The following is a 21804-nucleotide window of genomic DNA, read 5'->3' on the forward strand; positions in this document are numbered from 1 at the left end:
TAGCAGCAGGACCCCAACATCACACCTGGATCAGACCAGGCCCCATAAACCCTCTGGGTAGCCCTCCAATGTTGAGCAGGGGTGAGGGAGCACCAAAGGCACTCCTCACCAAGTGTGTTGTTTATCCAAAGCCAGTCCTGTAGATGGCCATATGTTACCCTTCCCAATTTAGAGGAAATCAGAATATAACATTTCCAAACAGCAATGAAATGCTCCCATACATACTTGGGAGCTTGCAGGCAGGAGGAGGGGTGTGTTAGCAATGCCAATACTTGCTTTCATGTTCACTTAACACAAAAAGGTCACAATTTGCCCCTACCACCCATTCAAATTTGTTCTAAACTACGCCTTAGGCAGGTCACAGGCATCTGTTCGTCATACCAAGCTTCCACAGATGCTATCTTAATAAGCATCTTTCTAGAGGAGCAGCATAAAAAAGGTGTTTTGTTTTGATTTTGTTGTAATCCTGAAATTGCTTTCTCTTCCCTTGCCACTGAGTTACAAGTTGCTCTCACAGAAGAATAATGCAATAATATTTTCAACAAGGTCAGCCTAATAACTTTGCAAATGGCATTTCAGAATAACAGAAATGAAGGGGCTTTTTCTGTTCCCTCTTTGCACGCACGCAAGCGCTCTCTCTCTCTCTCTCTCCCTCTCCCCCCCCCCTCTCTCTCTCTCTCTCTCTGTGTGTGTTTGTGTATATATATAATGGTATGGAAGGCAATATATGAACAGCTACCTAGAGATACATTTTGAAGTAAAAAAAAAAAAAAGAGCCAGAGGAGTTACCAAGTACAGTACACCCATTTGAAAGCAAAAAACATTTATGTTCTGCCACTAGCATGCTTGAGGAAGCTAAGAAACCACCAGTGCCGAAGTTAATTACAAAAAATCAATACAGAACTATGGTAAATATAAGGATCATCTTATAGAAAAAGATGCCTGCTGGAAAACCAAGTGTGCTGGATTTGGCCCACCTCTCTCTGCTCTAACAAGTGGTGATGTTTTGCTGCAGTAGAAACAAGCATAGGTTTGGTCTGGCCTCTCCTGCCAGCCTGATGATGATAGTGATAAAAAAATTATATGCTGCCTATCTGACAGTTGCCCCAGCCACTCTGGGTGGCTATAAAAATCATACTGATGTTCTGAACACATAGTCTATATCCAAGAATATATAGAATGACCATAATACCACTTGTCTCTGGGAAAGGTTTCCTATAAGGAGCAATATGGGGCTAGTTCAAATTTTCATTTTTCATATGCTGGAATTTTCTGATGATTATTCTATTCTATGTACAACTAGCAAAATGTCCATCATTATGACATTATCTATATTATAGGGATCCCGAGAGGTGAAAAGTGCCTTCTGCTCCCATTTGCAATAGCATATCGAGTGCTGCATTTTTGCCATGAGGCCACCATTCATTCTTGTGGGGAAATGTGAATGTGGTGACAATGAAAGCATATGGGTGCTTCCCTCACTTAAATCCATTATAATCCAAATTAAACATAAATGCCCCCAATTGCTAACATAGAAAAAAATACACAAGAAATTGTTCACAGAACTGTGCCACTCCTGGGACTGTAGTGCTAGTACCTGGTGGCCAGCCAGATTTTACTGACAGGCTAGAAAGTGTTCTGCAGAATTTTGGCATCCAGCATTTGCCAAATAAATGAAGGGAAATGCTTCCACATGCCAAACCATAAAGCAGTACTTTATTTTTTAAAAAATATTTTATTTGCAAGCTACAACACCACTCAAAATTAAGACACAGAAACCCAAGAACAGGTAAATCAAGTGAAGAGCAATTTTAAGGGAGCAGGGAGAGAGTCACCAGATGGCTACTCCTGCACTATTTGTGCAGACCCTCCAAAAGCTTGTGTGAAGGCTATGGGCCTTGAATAAATTACTTATTTGATTGTCCTTTGAGTATTCCTCCTTTAAACAGCCTCTGTGCAATTTAAAGTGCTGTGCCTTTCAAATGCACAGAAATAAATGATAGCAACTGGAGTCCAAAATGAGAGAAGTATATATGTCAGGGATGGGGAATCAGTGGCCATTGTGGCCATCCAGATGTTGCTAGCCCACAACTTTCATCAACCACAACAGCTAGGGCTAATTAAGAGCTGTGAGCCCAAAAACATCTGGAGGCACCCTCGGTTCTCCATTGCTGGTGCATGTGATAAAGGTTTTGAATGAAGCCATTCTGCATAGCTGATCCAGTTCCATATACAGTGGTACCTTGGGTTACAGACGCTTCAGGTTACAGACTCCGCTAACCTGGAAGTAGTACCTCGGTTTAAGAACTTTGCTTCAGGATGAGAACAGAAATCGCACGGCGGCGGCACGGCGGCGGCAAGAGGCCCCATTGGTGGTACCTCAGGTTAAGAACAGTTTCAGGTTAAGAACAGACCTCTGGAACGATTTAAATTCTTAACCTGAGGTACCACTATTATTTATAGTGTGTGTGTGTGTGTGTGTGTGTGTGTGTGTGTGTGTGTGTGTGTGTGCGTGTGCGTGCATTTGCCTCCAAGTCCTCAGATGCAAAATTCAGGTATAATTCCCTTTGCAGCCCCAAGCAAGGAACTCTATTCTCTCTCACAGCCAGAAACTGAACAATGTCATTCCAAACAGCCCAAGGAATTACAACCTCTTTTTCATAAGGAGTAGGAGGAGGGAAGTAACTTATGACACATCCTCATCTTCACCGCTACACATGCCCACAGAAACTACTTCTGAGCTAATTAAAAGCCAACTAGTGGAGGAATTTTAATTTAGAACACAAAGCCACAAATCACCCAGTAACTCATATCAGGTCTGTCTGAATACCTTCCACCCACTAGTATGAATACCAGCATTCTCTGTCACTTTGTGTCTTATTCGCTCCCATTTTCCTCAGCCATGACTCTTCCTCCTCTACCACCAATAATTTCACTGCAATAATTTCTTTTACACACACACACACACACCCCTACCTGTGACAGTTCAAGGCTGAAAAGTATAAAGCATGAGTGTTCTACTGTGACAAGCCATAGAGTAGAACAGATGCATAAGGTGCTTTACTCTGAATTACCTGACTCTGATATGTTGAAATTCTGAGCCATAACGTTGGAATAATCTGGTTTCTCTTTACTGGATATAAAATATTCTAGCTTCTGGAACCTCAGAAGATTGTGCTTCCCAGGAGAGATATAGATAATGAAGGTCAAATAAATCTCTCTCTTGTTCATGTATTTCTAATTTTCATAAACTAACCTTCTAGCAGTGAGCAAGATATTAATGTCCCTTTGCTCAGGAGAAAGCAGAATCCATTAGCCATTCTGGATGAAGAACTACTCTTAAGGCCCTGAAGAAGCCCTGCAGGGTGGACCACAGTATTTATTTTTATTTAATGCTACATAAATGGCTCCTATCACTCGGGTATTAAAACACCTTAGCCATCAATTAATGTTAACAGATAATGTGCGAGCTGGAGGAAAAGGAGACACTTTGCCTTTAAAAAGCAAAGAACCCAAAAGGGCATTCACCGTCATTGTAACACCTTTTGCAAGAGCCTCCTGGGTACAGCATGCAGATTCAGGGCATGTGTACATAGAGATACGTCTCTCCTTGGAGGCTCTGCTGCCCTGACTCAGACTGTTTGATTCTTGCGAGCCACATGCCTTTACTTGCTCTGATTCCTGCTCATCTCCAATTTATTAGAGGAAATTTATTTGTTGGAAATGTGGTTTATAAACAAATGGACTATGACCAATACAGTGCAGGATTACTCCTGCTAAGCACCAACCAACAGCAGCTACTAGCAGCAGGGTTAGAGTATTATCCTAAGCACTCCCCACTAAAATTGGAAAATAGAATTCGATACCACTCATTTACCTGCAGTTCAGTAGCACAGCCATTTATGTGTATGTGCAACCCTTAAGACTTCAGCATGGGCTTAACAGAGCCAAGAGTGGCATTGCCTCTGTTGCTCATGGAATGAGACAGGACACCAGCCATTTATGCGTAATAAAAAGCAGGGGAGGGGGACATATTTCCATATCCACTATCCAGAAATACAGAGGTCTGGAACCATGCCTCTATTTATAATATTTTGCTTCCCTTTGAAGAACAGTCCTAATTACATTTAGCTTTGTAAACTTCCCAAGTATCAAATTCAAATAGCAACAACTTCTTCCTGGAACACAGCCCTTTTAAATCTCATTGCTCATTTTCCTTAAAGAGATGCTGCAAACTGCACTTGAGAATGATATTAGACTCTCTCTCAAAACAGCCAATATCAAACAAAAAAAATGGTTTTGTGTTCACCTAAGTCTGGAAAGCCAATCTCCATTTGCTTAATATAGTCATGATATTTTACCAAGGTAATTATACTCTTAGCTATCAGTAACAATTAAACTCTTAGACTTGAGTTGTTTAATAAAGGTCTCAAAATAAAACTGCACATTCCAAACATGAGGTTTCTAAATGTCAAGAAGGCAAGTAATGTCTCGTGATGAATATAATGATGAAACACACCATCAATCAGCATAAGTTATCATGCCACAATATAAAATGACAGCAATATTACATTTGGAGTGCTGAGCAATTCTCATCAGAGCTTTAATAGAAAAGGTACTGGCAAGAATGGAGATTGCAAAAAGGCCATTAAGAATGAGCCCTGCAGCTGTTACATTTGGGTTGGGGAGTGCAACATATTATGCAGAAAGACTTAATTGTATGCAATGTCCATAATTCTCTTAGATGGAAAGACACAAGTGACACAAAATAGTGGTGTGCATAGCATTGGCCATGTCCTACACAAGCTCTGCACAAGGCACAGAAACCAGCAGAAAATGCTTCCACCTGGAGCTGTTCTGCCAATACAAGGCACAGTGGTCAAAAATCTACAAGGTTGCTACCTAATCTATCCTCTGGGGAAATCCTTATCAGTCCATGGAAATGGTGCAGGTTCTAGGAGTGTCACTTTGAGAAACACATTTCAGCTCTAAATGTAAAACTAATTCACTGAACTTCCAAGGCAATTCAAGGCAGCTCCCATGATAAGGTTCTCCCCACCCCACAATCGAAACAAGAATCCGCTATGCAATCTAACTGGGAAGAAAAACACAACTCTAATATCCAGTATTTTTTGTATTTTTTTTCTTCTCAGTGTTTAAGAAACCATGTTTAAGGAGCAGTTTCAATATTGCAACACCATTTTCTGATAATGTTTTCAGCTCTAGGCTCTGGAAGAGTTATACATACAATTAGCACTGACAGTTGAGAAGATGCCTTCCAGATACTCCGCATAAATAAGCTGCTACAGTTGGTTGACCAGTGTATTTGTTGTCCTGATTTTCAAGAAAGTGTAAAATACATTATGCCATGCTTATTGCTGAGCCACATTAGAAACAAACAATGTTTTGGGTTCAGCACAGCTAAAAGGAATTTACTTTCTTGTCTGGTTATAAAAACTTATCATTGAAATAGAATACTTACAAGCAACAGACTAACATCTCAGTTTTTGAAAGAGTATCTACCAGAATTGGATATCAGCTTTACAACAAACACTGACCACGTTATCGGATAAGGAGGAGGAGTTTGGAAGCTTCCGCTTCTGCTCAATAGAGACTTGTGCCAGCTGAAGTTGGCTTGTTTAAATGAACCATAATTAATATTAACAATAGTTCTGGGTCCAGACAATACAGCAAGTTGCAGATAATGAAAATCAGAAGTAAAAGGGAGTATGGGTGCTTAAAGCTCATCACAGCTCAATTCAGTCCATGCATTTCTCACTAAACTATAGTTTAGCATGGCATACAAATACAGCCAGTAACTACAATATCAGGCAAAATGTCATGTTTATCAAAAACAGAAGTCCAGAAGTGTTACCGTAACCAGCTTGGCTTAACAGAACTTACAACCTTGTTGTACTCCTTTCCCAATTTTGAACCAATCAGTTATTCCGTATCCAGTTCTAACTGTAGCTTCTTGTCCCACATATAGATTTCTCAGGAGACAGGTGATCAGGCACCCATTTCTTTAAGAGCTTGCCATAATTTGCTGTGGTCGACACAGTCAAATGCTTTTGCGTAGTCAATGAAGCAGAAGCAGATGTTTTTCTGGAACTCTCTAGCTTTCTCCATAATCCAGCACATGTTTGCAATTTGGTCTCTGGTTCCTCTGCCCCTTCAAAATCCAGCTTGCACTTCTGGGAGTTCTTGGTCCACATACAGCTCAAGCACCTTGCTAGCGTGTGAAATGAGCGCAATTGTGCGGCAGTTGGAGCATTATTTGGCATTGCCCTTCTTTGGGATTGGGATGTAGACTGGTCTTCTCCAACCCTCTGGCTATTGCTGAGTTTTCCAAACTTGCTGGCATATTGGGTGTAGCACCTTAACAGCATCATCTTTTAAAATTTTAAATAGTTCAGCTGGGATATCATCACTTCCACTGGCCTTGTTATTAGCAGTGCTTTCTAAGGCCCATTTGACTTCACTCTCCAAGATGTCTGGCTCAAGGTCAGCAACCACACTACTTGGGGTGTACGAGACCTCCATATCTTTCTGGTATAATTCCTCTATGTATTCTTGCCACCTCTTCTTGATGTCTTCTGCTTCTGTTAGGTCCTTTCCACTTTTGTCCTTTATTATGGTAATCTTTGTATGAAATGTTCCTTTCATATCTCCAATTTTCTTGAACAGATCTCTGGTTTTCCCCACTCTGTTGTTTTCCTCTATTTCTTTGCATTGCTCGTTTCAGAAGGCTCTCTTGTCTCTCCTTGCTATTTTTTGGAAGTCTGCATTCAATTTTCTGTATCTTTCACTATCTTCCTCGCATTTTGCTTACCTTCTCTCTCCTGCTATTTGTAAGGCCTCATTGGACAGCCACTTTGCTTTCTTGCATTTCCTTTTCATTGGGATGGTTTTCGTTGCTGCCTCCTATATAATGTTACGAGCCTCCATCCATAGTTCTTCAGGCATTCTGTCCACCAAATCTAAGTCCTTAAACCTGTTCCTCACTTCCACTGTGTATTCATAAGGGATTTGATTTAGATTGTGTCTTACTGGCCCAGTGGTTTTTCCTACTTTCTTTAGTTTAAGCTGGAATTTTGCTATGAGAAGCTGATGATCTGAGCCACAATCTGCTCCATGTCTGGTTTTTGCTGACTGTATAGAGCTTATCCATCTTTGGCTGCAGATTTCGATGCTGCCCATCTGGTGCTGTCCATGTGTAGGATCGTCTCTTGTGTTGTTGGAAAAGAGTGTTTGTGATGACCAGCTTGTTCTCTTGACAGAACTCTATTAGCCTTTGCCCTGCTTCATTTTGAACTCCAAGGCCAAACTTGCCAGTTGTTCCTTTTATCTCTTGATTCCCTACTTTAGCATTCCAATCCCCTATAATGAGAAGAACAACCTTCTTTGGTGTCATTTCTAGAAGGTGTTGTAAGTCTTCATAGAATTGGTCAATTTCACTTTCTTCAGCACCAGTAGTTGGTGCATAAACTTGGCTTACTGTGATGTTAAAATGTCTGCCTTGGATTCATATCGAGATCATTCTATCACAGGGGTCAGCAAACTTTTTCAGCAGGGGGCCGGTCCAGTGTCCCTTAGACCTTGTTGGGGGCCGGACTATGTTTTGAAAAAAAATATGAATGAATTCCTATGCCCCACATATAACCCAGAGATGCATTTTAAATAAAAGGACACATTCTACTCATGTAAAAACACCAGGCCGGCCCCACAAATAACCCAGAGATGCATTTTAAACAAAAGGACACATTCTACTAATGTAAAAACATGCTGGTTCCCGAACCATCCGTGGGCCGGATTGAGAAAGTGATTGGGCCGCATCTGGCCCCTGGGCCTTAGTTTGGGGACCCCTGTTCTATCATTTTTGAGATTTTGAGATTCATATCGAGATCATTCTATCATTTTTGATGCCCAGGATGTCAATATTTATTCTTGCCATCTCATTTTTGACCACATCCAGCTTACCATTATCCATGGTTCTTACATTCCAGCTTCCTATGCAATATTTTTCTTTACAGCATCGGACTTTCCTTTCGCTTCCAGGCATATCCGCAACGGAGTGACCTTTCGGCTTTGGCCCAGCTGCTTCATCAGCTCTGAATCTACTTGTACTTGTCCTCCGCTCTTCCTCAGTAGCATGTTGAACGCCTTCCGACCTGAGGGGCTCATTTTCCAGTGTCATAACTTTTATATGCCTGTTGTCTTTGTCCATGGAGTTTTCTTGGCAGGGATACTGGAGTGGCTTGCCAGTTCCTTCTCCAGGTGGATCACGTTTACTCAAAACTCTCCACTATGACCTGTCCGTCTTGGGTGGCCCTGCATGGCATAGCTCATAGCTTCTCTGAGTTATTCAAGCCCCTTTGCCACGACAAGGCAGTGATCCATGAAAGGGCATAGTGAGTTAGAACTATTTAAATGGCAAATGGTAGAAAAGTGGCCAGCAGAAACCCTGAATGCTCTCCAATCTGATAACTATTTGTTGTTACGTTATAAAACAAGCTCAGTAAACTCGGACAGAAAGAAAAAAGTGTGTATGCACTACTTCTTGAAGTTAAATGGATTTCCTGTTTTTTAATGTAAAAAACGTATTCCTTTAGAATACGAACCACAGAGAGAAAAGTATTTCTCCTTAACTGTAACTGACTGTGTCTAGTTACAGGTAGGCAGCCGTGTCGGTCTGCCGTAGTCGAAACAAAATTTAAAAAAATCCTTCCATTAGCACCTTAGACCAACTTAGTTGGTCTCTAAGGTGCTACTGGAAGGAATTTTTTTATTTTGTTTTGACTGTGTCTAGGTGGGACTTTGGCTAATAGACTAATTCTCTATTTGTTACTTCCTTCTCTATCAGCACTGGCACTTTCAAACAGCCAGGGATCAAATACCTCAAGGTGCTCAACCTAGTCTTAATTAAAACAATTTCCTCCCTACAGGCTGCCTCCTGATTTGCAGTGCACATATAAATGACTGATAACCTTAATGTTCATTAAATGTGCAACTGTGACAGCCAAGATTTGCATGTAAAAGCCTTCCCCCGCCACAAACAGAATCACTCAAACTTGACTGAAGATTTCACACTAGTGTTGTAAAACCTTGCAACAAGAATAACCTCCCTGCCCCCAGAAATGACTGAGCCATTTCAGCATTTGTTTTCCAAATGAAGAATGTGCTGTCTGTCCTAGGAACACAGAACATAAGATGCTATCCTATACCAAATCAGACCATGGATCCTTCTAACTCAGTATCACTCATGCTGGCAGGCAGACGTTTAGGGTTTAGGGTTTAAGGTTGGAATCTTTCCCAGCCCAACCAGAAGACATCAGGGATTGTCCTTGGGACCTTTTCCATGCAAAGCAAGTGTTCCAACACTCTTCCTCTTTGGCGATCACTCGTAGCTGAGTAAAATTGTCTGAACACAGACTTAACAGTGAGTCCGTAAGTGACTATGGAAGCCAATTCTGAATCCACACGTCCTTCCACAGTGAGGACACAGGTTTTTGGGCAGGAGTTGATCAGGAGTGAGGGTTTGCCAAATGTGGCTTCCTCTTAGCACATTTCTTCCTTTCGTCTTGAGTTCAAGTGTTTTCAAAGTCCATGACACCTTTGGTAAAGGCTGTTTTTCAATTGGAGCGCTCACAGGCCAGTGTTTCCCAACTGCCAGTATCTATACTACATTTTTTTTAGATTTGCCTTGAGAAAGTCTTTAAACTTCTTTTGTTGATCACCAGCATTATGCTTTCCATTTTTAAGTTTGGAATACAGTAGTTGCTTTGGAAGATGATAATCAGGCATCCGAACAACATGACTAGTCCAACGAAGCTGATGTTGAAGAATCATTTCTTCGACACTGGTGATTTTTGCTTCTTTCAGTACACTGGTATTAGTTTGCCTGTCTTCCCAAGTGATGTGTAAAAAATTTCAGAGACACGGTTGATTGAATCTTTCAAGGAGTTGGAGATAGTGTTTATAAGTAGTCCATGTTTCACAAGCATACAGTAAGGTTGGCAGTGCAATAGCTTTGTAAACAAACATTTTGGTTTCCCTGTGAATGTCCCAGTCCTCAAACACTCTGCACTTCAATTGGGAGAACGCTGCACTCACAGAGCTAAGGCGATGCTGGATTTAGGCATCTATGTCGGCCCTTGTGGAAAGATAACTGCCTAGGTAGAAGTGTCTGACACTTTAAGAGTGGTAGACTCGTAATCTGGTGAACCAGGTTCGCGTCTCCGCTCCTCTACATGCAGCTGCTGGGTGACCTTGGGCTAGTCACACTTCTTTGAAGTCTCTCAGTCCCACTCACTTCACAGAGTGTTTGTTGTGGGGGAGGAAGGGAAAGGAGAATGTTAGCCGCTTTGATACTCCTTTGGGTAGTGATAAAGCAGGATATCAAATCCAAACTCTCCTCCTCCTCCTCCTCCTCCTCCTCCTCCTCCTCCTCTTCTTCTTCTTCTTCTTCTTCTTCTTCTTCTTTTTACAATGTTACACCATTGAGTTGGATTTGTGGTGCTGCAGACGGGTTGTTTTGTGCTTGTTGGTGTAGCACTCTGGTCTGTTGGATGTTGAGCGACAGGCCAAGGTTTTTGTAAGCTTCTGCGAAGATATTTAGGATGGTTTGGAGGTCATCCTCTGAGTGTGCACACACTACATTGTCATCAGCATACTGAAGCTCTATGATGGAAGCTGTGGTAACCTTACTCTTTGCTTTCAGCCTACTCACCACTAAGCTATGGTCTTTCCCCATATTAAATGCCATAGTCTTAGCAATGACCACAACTATAAAGCTAATTTAAAACAATCCACAATGAAGAGTCTTTGAAATATGGGAAAGAAATCAAGTGATTGCAGCTACATTTTCTTCTACCCTCCAATGCCTAAGGATCAAATCTCCTGGCAGTGGCAACAAGGTTATGGATCTCCTTTCCTTGGGAAGCCCGGTTGGCTCCCTAGCTATTTGCCTTCAGGCATGCAACGAAGGCATTCCTGTTTCATCAGTTGTTCACCTTATCTTACTTATTCTTCTGTTGCTGGTTCCAATTTCTTTTAGCTCTATTAGTTGCATTTTAATATGGTGATATTGCTGTATTTTGTGTTTTTAAATTGCTTTAAGACTCCTTGTTGTTGAAAGTGGAGGTAAAAGTTAAAATTAATTAAATTTCATTCTATTCATGAAGAAAAGTGATTGGCAGTAGGTTCAGACAGATAAAATGAAATGCTTCTGCACACAATGCATAATTATCAAATGGAATACGCTGCCACAGGGAGAAGTGAGAAGGTAATTAGGCATGATGCTTTGGCTGACCACTTTGGGGAACTGGTTACTTTACTACTTAGTGTATTCTAACATGCGTCTAGACACATTTTGTGCAGTGTATCTAAAGCCATGCTGATTCCAAAGGTAGCATATAGCTTCTCTGACTAGTAGCCATTAATAGCCTTATCCTCAACGAAAGCTTGAAGGCTTAGAAATACATCACTATCCATGAATAAGAAGTTTCTTCCAAGTATGCATTTCTGTGTTTACAAGATTCACTATATTATTCTGAAAGAGCCAAGGACAGACATAGGCAAACTCGGCTCTCGAGATGTTTTGGGACTACAATTCCCATCATCCCTGACCACTGGTCCTGTTAGCTAGGGATGATGGGAGTTGCAGTCCCAAAACATCTGGAGGGCCGAGTTTGCCTATGCCTGGCCAAGGACAATCAAGTTTCTTATTTTCTCCTCCCCTTTTCCATTTTCAGTGATAGTCACAGCAACACAGTCTACCAGAGAAGCTACTAATTAGATCATTAAATATCAGTCTGGGTTATAAAGCTTTCAGTGTAAAGTTATTATTTTTAACAGGTAATATATTTGCTCAATTTAATATCAAACTATATGATCATTTTATTTTAATTAAAATGAAAACCTTTGTCCTAGGGTTATAGGAAGCTGTGGCAATAAAACAGTGTTTATGTACTTATCCCATATTTCATTAAACGTATCATTTGAAAAGGTGGAATAAAATGACCACTGATGGAGTGGATACTTTAATGCGGGCTGCATAGAATTCAATGTATGTATAGTAGTTCACAACACTGATGTTACAGTCTGTCTACATCTATGTCAAAGATGGATGGAGAGCAAAAACAAGATCCATACAGGTGACATACCTTTATAAGCAGCTGCACTCGTTTTTGCAAGCACCTGGCCATGGATTCATGCTGCTCACGTTTTTTCTTCTCCTCCAGTAGCTGGCTCTGGGTCTTCAGCAACTCTTCCTGCAGTTGCTTCCGTGCCTTCTCTAATAGTCTAGCACTAGGAAAGACAAAATTACCAAAATTGAACTTCTATCAGCCTAACGCTTGGTGGTTTACTACAGTTGGCAGGGGATAAAAGCACTTTAAAATGGGACTGACCACTTACAACTCCCTTCCCTAACCACTCTCACTTGCCACCAGCAACCAGGCAAACAGTTGTTGATAAGCATACTGTTGCTTTGCACATTCACATAATGTTATTATTAAACCATTTGCATCCCACTTTTATTTGGGATGCAAATAAACAATAGAATATATTGTTATGTGGCTCCAGTATGTTCTCTTCTAACATAGCCATGCCCACAAGATACTCCAAATAGTTGTGTGAAGAGTACCTTCTATACCTAAGGTCTCAGAACCATAGCATTTACAAATGAAAATTAAAACATCACGCTTTCTATGAGTGCCCAAGCATGCTGGAGAAAATAATGTGTGTTACCTGAAAATTTTCTCATCATATTGTTTTAAATTCTGATATTAAAAACTTTTATGTTTTAATTTTTATGTTGATATTTTGATTGTTTTAGATGGTGAAAAGCAGAATATTTTTAAATAAATAAATATAAATAATCATATGTTTCTTTACAACAAGATATTTCTGTCTAAATGATGTACTGTATGTATGTATGTATGTATGTATGTACCTCTGACAAACCGAAACACATCTCTAGTATGACTGATTAATTTTTCTCTTTCCAGGTCTGTTTTTTTGTTATCATAGGAAACTAAGCATGTACTGACCAGGAATTTCAATCAAATCCTCCTCCATTCACTATCTGATCCATATTTCCACAAATCTTTCAATGAATCAAAGATGTATATGAAAGTTCCAGTTCAATTTGAAGCTATTCATATACCAATTTAATAGAGTGTAAAATAGATTATTTCCATTGTCATATCCAGGTGGGAAAGTTAATCACAAAGACTATAAATCTACTGCAGAAAATGGCTAATTTAATAACCGGAACATCACTATGCCCCTGCCCCCTTCTCTGTTTTAATTAATTAGTTACACAGAAAATGAAACCTTTGCCATAGAGTAGCATGTACATCTTCTGTTAAGAAACTATTATGAATACCAGAATTTCAAAATGAAAAAAGGGGGAGAAAGACTCTCAAAAGGGGGAAGAGATGGCTTTTCTTCCCCCCCTTCCAACTGCTAAGATATCAAAACACAGATGAAAAGACCCAATTTTATGCATGGTCATTCTTGGATAAACTAGCTGTTAGATGATACAACTGAGAAAAAAATGCGTAGAGCTGAAAACAAAATTGGACTTCCAATTAATTTTCATTCTAGTTGGCAGAATGAGAGGACACAGAATTGGCAGGCCATGATCCACACTGGAGCCACAGCAGTTGAGCCAGTGCCATTTTATTTTACTTATGCTGTTTCAATTATGTGTGAGTTAAAATAATTGGCATAAATTGTTAAAGGAACAACACCCATCTTAAACTTAACTGGTTTAGAGCAAAGGTGGCTAACCCATGTTCTGCAGTAAAGACCCAGCCAATGAAAAGATGGAAAGTGGCCATTCAGCCCACGAAGCTTTATCTCAGGGGTCAGCAAACTTTTTCAGTAGGGGGCCGGTCCACTGTCCTCCAGACCTTGTGGGGGGCCGGACTATATTTTGAAAAAAATATATGAATGAATTCCTATGCCCCACAAATAACCCAGAGATGCATTTTAAATAAAAGAACACATTCTACTCATGTAAAAACACCAGGCAGGCCCCACAAATAACCCAGAGATGCATTTTAAATAAAAACACATTCTACTCATGTAAAAACATGCTGATTCCTGGACTGTCCGCGGGCCGGATTTAGAAGGCAATTGGGCCGCATCCGGCCCCCGGGCCTTAGTTTGGGGTCCCCTGCTTTATCTTATGGCCTGCTCATGAAACAAAAGTCACTGCCCTTTAGAGAAGAATCTCTGAAGAGCAGACAGAGCACATTATCTCCCAATCAGGAGGATCAGAACAGTCAAAGTGATCTTTTATCTATCATATCAGCATTAACCACCACAATGCTAAGATCAGAGATAAGCCCTTAGGGAGATAAAAGATCCCTCTGGCTGCTCTTTAGAGGTCCTCTTTAAAAAGTAGCCAGAGAGATCTCTTACCTCCACTCTTAGCACTAAGCACCCCAGTGCTAAGACCAGAGATAAAAGTGCTGTCTGCTATTAAAGAATAAGCAGCAGGATTTCCCCACCCCCGCCCCAGTGCTAGAGAAGGGATGAATGGAAACTCTGTCTTTTACTCTGAGCAAAAAGATATGTACAAAGTAAAAGGCAGCATGCTGATCCACCCCATCCAAGCACAGAAATATAGAGGGCTTCAAATGCTGAGCGTGTGTGTGCACCTCTGCATATGTGTTTGTGTGTGATTATATGCATGTTTCAGTGTGAGAATTCTGTGACACTGCATGTCTGGTGACTATGTGTGCTGTATGTTTTCTGAGGGTGTGCTGCATGGGTATGTTTGTGTGTGCTATATGACTGGCGAATGTGCTTGGATTGTGAGTGAGTCTATGCTTGGCAAGTGTCTATGCACTTGTGTGTGCATAAATCAGTCACACCCACAGCTGGCATGCAGCCCTTGGAGGAGGAGCTGATTGGCAATATGGCCCCCAATGTGGTTTTATATCATGATTTTATTCTGTGAACTGCCCTGTGACCTCCGGGTATAGGGCAGTATATAAATTCAAGGAAGAGGAGGTGGAGGAGGTTAGCTGCTCCTGGTCAACAGCAGCATCCCCCAACCTAGGATGGTTTAGACTACAATTTCTATCAACCCCTGTCAGCATGACCAATAATCAGGGATACTGGAAGTTATAGTCCTCCAGGATGGGAATGGTTAGCTGTCAGGGGATTGTTGTGGCTACTCTCGAGTAAAGACGCTCCAGTCCCATCTGTCTTTTAAGGTTTTACTGTGCATACTATTTACAGTGCAGAGATAGCACAAAACATGACCTCCTAGTCACTCGCAGAATCCGGCAATGACACCCTTCTGCTTCGGGGCCAGCATAATAGCTTGGGAACCCCGAAACGCCGCCCCCTAAACCTGCGTTGAGCAAGGGTTGGACTGGGACAGAGTAGGAGTGGGGTGAAGGTGGAATATTGGCTTAATTTTTATTGAATGGATAAAGACGGTCTGAACCTGGAAAGTTTTAAGGAGCTAGCTGAAATCTCTGGAGACATCGATTCCACGGGAAGGGGGGTTGAATTAGTTCTAAAGATGGGATAAAAAAAGAAGATATAGAAAATGATGTATGGATATTTTTGGGTAGAGACTAATGGTTTTGGAGTAGTATAAAAGTAAAGAGAATCATGATGTAATATAGGAGATGGAATTAAAATGAGAAAGATTTTTGCAAGGATAAATGTTTAAGAATTAAGGTTTAAATTATAAGATATGATGTAAAATTAAGATACTTGGAAACTGCAAAATTTAGTTATCAAAAAAGAACTCAAGAGGGTGATGCAAGGAAGTCCGCAGTGTTAAGAAATAAGATTTGATAATGGAGAGTGTATTTTCCCCCCTATTTCTTTGGTTTTTTATATTTTTCTTTTTTCTTTTTTTACTTTTCTTTTCTTGTATTGTGGTATAAAATCAATAAAAATTATTTATTTTAAAAAAACTTCCCTAAACAGGGCCGTCTTCAGTTGTCTTTTAAAAGTAAAATAGTTGCTTATTGCCTTGACATCTGCTGGGAGAGCGTTCCACAGGGCGGACGCCACTACCGAAAAGGCCCTCTGCCTGGTTCCCTGTAACCTCACTTCTCGCAGTGAGGGAACCGCCAGAAGGCCCTCGACACTGGACCTCATTGTCCAGGCTGGATGATGGGGGTAGAGACCCTCCTTCAGGTATACAGGACCAAGGCCATTTAGGGCTTCAAAGGTCAGCACCAACACTTTGAACTGTGCTCGGAAGCATACTGGAAGTCAATGAAGATCTTTCAGGACCAGTGTTATATGGTCTCGGCGGCTACTCCCAGTCACCGTCTAGCTGCTGCATTCTTGATTACTTGCAGTTTCCTAGTCACCTTCAAAGGTAGCCCCCCAGTAGTAGTCCAAGCGGGAGATTAGAGCATGCACCACTCTGGCAAGACAGTCTGTGGGAAGGTAGGGTCTCATCCTGCAAACCAGATGGAGCTGGTAGGCAGCTGCTCAGGACACAAAATTAACCTGTGCCTCCATGGACAGCTGTGAGTCCAAAATGACTCTCAGGCTGCGCACCTGGTCCTTCAGGGGCACAGTTGCCAAGGAGTCCTCCACACCAGCCCGCCCCCTGTCCCCCAAGAACAGTACTTCTGTCTTGTCAGGATTCCACCTCAATCCGTTAGCCGCCATCCATCCTCCAACCGCCTCCAGACACTCATACAGGACCTTCACTGCCTTAACTGGTTCTGATTTAAAATGATAAAATATTTATCATTAAGTCCTTTGTGCCTGTTCCCATTGACTGTCATCCAATTACACTCCACATTATGACAACTGGGTGGTCTGCTGCCTAGCTAAATACTCTTCACTCCTCTTCCACCCAGAACTATGGGTCTTTCCACTGCCTAAAGTTCAGAAAGGAAGAACCAGGCTCAGCAGAAGTTCCCAGGTTAGCTGCTAAGCAAAAGCAGTTACCGTAGATGAATTATTTTCATATTGACAACCAGCAACCTTACAGTAGTTAAAGCAACTCAATCCCGTATGTCACTGCCCAGAGGAGACATAACCCTCCACACCCTTGCTGGATAAAACGCATGGCTCTTTCAAGTCCAATGCATCACATGATCCAAACCTTTCCTTTCTTTCTTTTTCAAAACTCATAAAAAATTAAACCTCACATCTGAGGACTGCATTGAACTATGAGAGCACTGGCATTTCCAGAAATCATTGCAAGTTCAAAGTACATATTCCTGGCCTTAAAGAGGAAAAGCCATTTCTGTTTATCAGTCTATTAATGCTCCACACTGCCCCAAGTCTATTGAATGAAGGTTCTTTGTGCTCCAAGCTGAGTACCTCTTTTAATGCTATGCTCTTCCCTTTCTCCAGGCCACTTTAATATAATCTTAATGATAAAACTTTACTTTCAAGAAGTCCTCAGCCTTAAGGACAATGAGTGGCACAATGAATAGAGATGCTATTACGTGCGTTTTAATAGTTTCCCTCACACCTCAAAAAATTACAGAAGTAACTGCAGGCTATCAAATACGGTACAATCTACTATAATTTTCTTTTAAGTAACCCACCACCCCACAGATATAGCAATGGGTGTCACTGAAAGTAATAACTAAAAACAAAAACAAATCCCTGTTCTGCTTAACTACCGTATTTTTCAGACCATAACACGTACCGGACGATACCACGCAACTAGTTTTTAGAGGAGGAAAACAATAAAAAAAATTTTTTCCTGGTTTTCCTCCTCTAAAAGGCTGGGAGGTGGCGACAGCAGCACCATTTCGGCCGCTTCTCTCAACCCTCAGCTGCTGGCTGCGGTGGCAGCACCAGCCCGACAGCAATGGCGAAGAGGGAGGAGTGGGCAGCGCAAAATCGGCTGCCTTCGCTCCATAACACGCAGTGACTTTCCCCCTCCCGTTTTAGGAGGGAAAAGTGTGTGTTATGGTCCGAAAAATACGGTACTTGTTGTAATTGAGGTGTCTGTCTTACTGTACGGATGATAATGGGAAAAGTGCAAAGGAGCATAATGAGAGTGGCACGGCAACAAGAAAAATCTGCTGTGGGGGTATTAATGCCAGGATTAGCAGATCAGAAGGGACTTCTTAAAATAGTAGAACACACACCAAGAAGGTTGCACAAAATTGGAATTATTTTAAATGTATTTTTTATTGTTTTGTCACTTGTTTTCTGCCCTGTGCTCTTCCATCTAAAAGATGGGGCTCAAATTTAAGAAAATGGGGAAGAGATGGCACAGAGTTGTTGAGCTTTTTTTGCGGAGGATTGCCCACGATTGTTGAGCATTTGGGGGGGGGGGGTGCCGAACCTAACCCAACTGGCAAACACTAACAATCGCAAGCGACGCAAGCCAAATTGCCAAAGCGGCAGCCAATCCAAAGCAGCCTTTGACGCATCCACAAATAACCCACCCAATTGACAAAGCAGCAGCCAATACAAAGCAGCCCTTGCAGCAGACACCATTCACCGACCCAATTGCTAGATCCTGCTCACAGATGCAACCAATCACCTGTCCCCCCTCTGCACTACCCATGTATAAGAAGCCCCCCCCCCATACACACACCTTTTACTTTATTTTGGAGGGAAAAAAACCTTGTCTAATACAAGGGAAAGTATGGTAAGTTGTGAATGTCAAGCACTTGGACAAAAGAGTTTTGGATAATTAAGAATTTGGAGTGGTGGTCTGTGATTAATGTAGGAAGCGGCTTTATACATGGTGAGATTATTTGTCCATCTAGGCCAATATTCTCTACTCTGACTGGCAGCAGCTTTCCAGGCTCCCAGGCAGAGGTGCTTTTTGTTTATCCATCACCAGCTACATATAAAGATGCCAATGACTGAACCAGATACTTTCTACACACAAAGGATTGCTCAGTCGTTGGATATCTTCCAATATCAGGTGTGAAATATGGCTCACATTCTCCTGTTTTCATTTGAGGGAGGGGACCAGATAGTTAATCAGCTTACTATGGCAGACATAAGCCTGAACGCAGATGCTAATAAGTGAAAATCAACTTAATAAAGTGAAAGGTGAACAGTGCCTGCAGCTGGCTATTGCAACCATCCAATTCCAAATCTAAATGCTTCAGTGTCATTACATTTTCCCCCTTGAAAAACAGAAATCAAAACAACTGAAACAAAACTGAGAATGAAATGGAGTTGGGGGGGGGAGATTGAAATAATTACTAATCAAAGGAGAGGCCAGGACATGGAATGGTGAACCCACTAGCCATCTCAACCCAGTAATTTCTCTCCGTGTCGCCTCTGATGAGTTTTTTATTTCTAACATTTCATCAATTTGAATCACCAAATTCAATTTGCATCCTCAGATAAACAGAGAGAATAGTAAATACTCTCATCTGACCTTGAAGTGAGAAAGAGAGAAAAATTGCCCTCCACTATTTCAACTCAATCCAAACCATAATAAATAATCCAATTTACCCCATCAGTTCCTAACCTGCAATCACACTGTTGTGCACTTCAGGAATGAGTTTTGATGCCTAGGCACAATATGGCAGCACACAATCCCTTCTCATAGCATTACCTCCAAGCTGTTGCCTGTTCTTGCTGCAGAACACTTTGAAAATATAACTATTCGCTTAATAGTGTGCGCTCCACAAGGCTAGGAACAACCATAGAATAAACAGTGGGGACAAACAAACAGTGTACCCAAAAATCATGCATCAATTATAGCAAGGATGGAGAACATGTGGCCTTCCAGACATGTTTAGACTACAACTCCCATCATCCCTCATCATTGGCAATGCTTGGCTGGGGCTGATGAGAGTTGAGAGTCCAACAGTATCTGAGAGCTACAAGATATCCACTTCTGAACTAGAGTTCAAACCCACATTGTGAGTCATAATTTTCATAAGCTGTCCATGGCTCTTCAACCTTCTGTCCAACCGCCTTGCTTCTCTAGATCCAGGATCTGAGTTAGTATCCTGTCTTTCTCAGAAACCTCTGTGCCCCTTTCCCTCCCTAGCAGACTTCAAGAAAACTGCCCATCTCTTCAACCCACTGTGCTCTCTGTTGTCTGAGACATCCAGAAACTGCAAGGTAAATTCGACAAGTTATTCTCACCCACAGAATGCCAGTATATTTTTCAACATGGCTATCAAGCTGGACAATACTTAATTTATTAATTAATAATTAATTTATAAACATAAATGCTATATCATAAAAATATCAGTGATTTCCAACGGTATCTATACTGAACAAAATACATAAAAAATTAAGATCAGAGATCATCAATTAGCTATGTATTCGTAATTGCCTACATAAAGCCTGGCATAGTTTTCAGCAGGCATTTGAAGGTTGAAACAGAAGGCACCCCCTGAATCTCTCTTGGCAGAACATTCCATGGGACTGGGAGATGACATGAAAGGCTTCATTTTGTGTTGATATATGAAAAGTATTTGCAGAAGTCAAGACTGGAGAACTCCCCTGTCATTGTTGCAGGCCCGGGGCTGGTAACCAGGTTACCTAGCTCATGTCACTAGGTCAGACAGCAGAAATCATGCTTCAGGACACAACACACAGCAACACAAGTGCCAAATCTGAAAGAAAAGCTGTTTTCAAGATTGAGCAGTCAGGTATGCCGTTCAGCTCCCCAGTGTTTAAGCAAAGGAAAGGAAAGTACAAGAAGCTTCTGGGAGACAAGGAACAAGAGCAGCTGTGACACCTCGCTGGTACTTTAAAAGCCTTGAGACTGCATTTACATTGGCGTTCAGGAAAGTGGCTGCAAAAAAGGGAAGATTTAACATTGCTGAATGGAGGGTTGTCAGTGAGGCTTGTTGCAATGCTCCTGACAAGAGGACAATAGCTGATTTTAATAAAATAAGTAGTAATAGAAAAATGTTAGAACTTACAACAAAAAACCATTAACCCCAAAACCTTAAAACCAGCACGGTACTTTAGTGACAAAAAGCCCTCACAGAATCATGACTCATTACTGCTTTATGAATACTCCACAGGACTGAGCTGACCTTTTTCAATCAGACTTAATTTTGAATGCATATTACTGTCCTCCAGCAGGAAATGAGCATCACACATTGCTGGTCACCCAGTTTTATGATCTGTGTGTTTTTATTTCAGAAATTGCTAGTCCTTTGCAACTGGGGGGGGGGGGGGAGGGAGGGAGGGAGGGAGAAGAATCAATCAATCTGTGAGAGGCCTCTTCACTGACCCTGAATAAAATGATATTGTTTCAACTCAGTAACTACACTGCAGCCTTTAGTTTCTGGATACTAGACACAGTTGTTGTACCAACCTCAGAATTTCTAACAGATGGTTCCTCACAAATGATAGCAACAGTGAAAACAGGAAGGAGAAAATAAGCAAGCAGGTTGAGAACACAAGCATATGATTGGGAGGGAAAGAGCCATCTACAGTGGTACCTCAGTTTGCAACCGCAATCCGTTCCATGGAGGCGGTCGCTTGCCGAAGCGGTCGCTCCCCAAAGGCACGCTTCTGCGCGTGTGCAAAGCGCCAATAGAGCGCTTCTGCGCACGCTGCGCAAATCGCTTATGAGCATGCGCAAGCAGCGCAGATTGCGTCTGCGCATCCGACACTGCGGAACCCGGATGTAAACACTTCCAGGTCCGCAGCGGTCGCTCGCTGAAGCGGTCGCAAACAGAGGTAGATGTAAACCGAGGTTTGACTGTAATTCAATAAGGGAAGGGAGAGGAAATCTGTCACAAAAATAAATCTCACCCAGCATTAAGATATTTCCAATAGGAAACATTTCAACTTACACACATACACTCAAAATTAGAAGACAGCCTTCTGAACAAGAGGCTAGAG

At 41.6% G+C, this 21804-nt stretch overlaps 1 protein-coding gene across 2 annotated transcripts in view; it reads right to left on the bottom strand.

Moving 5' to 3' along the window:
- Positions 1–21804, bottom strand: part of MAD1L1 (mitotic arrest deficient 1 like 1) — a 482869-nt gene that overhangs the window by 323981 nt on the left and 137084 nt on the right. For both annotated transcript variants that reach the window (XM_035130662.3, XM_088656937.1), the window contains exon 11: positions 12165–12309. In XM_035130662.3, coding sequence (XP_034986553.2) covers positions 12165–12309 — 145 coding nt within the window. The remainder of the gene's footprint in view (positions 1–12164; positions 12310–21804) is intronic.

Source organism: Zootoca vivipara, chromosome 13 (genome assembly GCF_965207765.1).
Source record: "Zootoca vivipara chromosome 13, rZooViv2.hap1.1, whole genome shotgun sequence".
NCBI classification, from domain to species: Eukaryota; Metazoa; Chordata; class Lepidosauria; order Squamata; family Lacertidae; genus Zootoca; species Zootoca vivipara.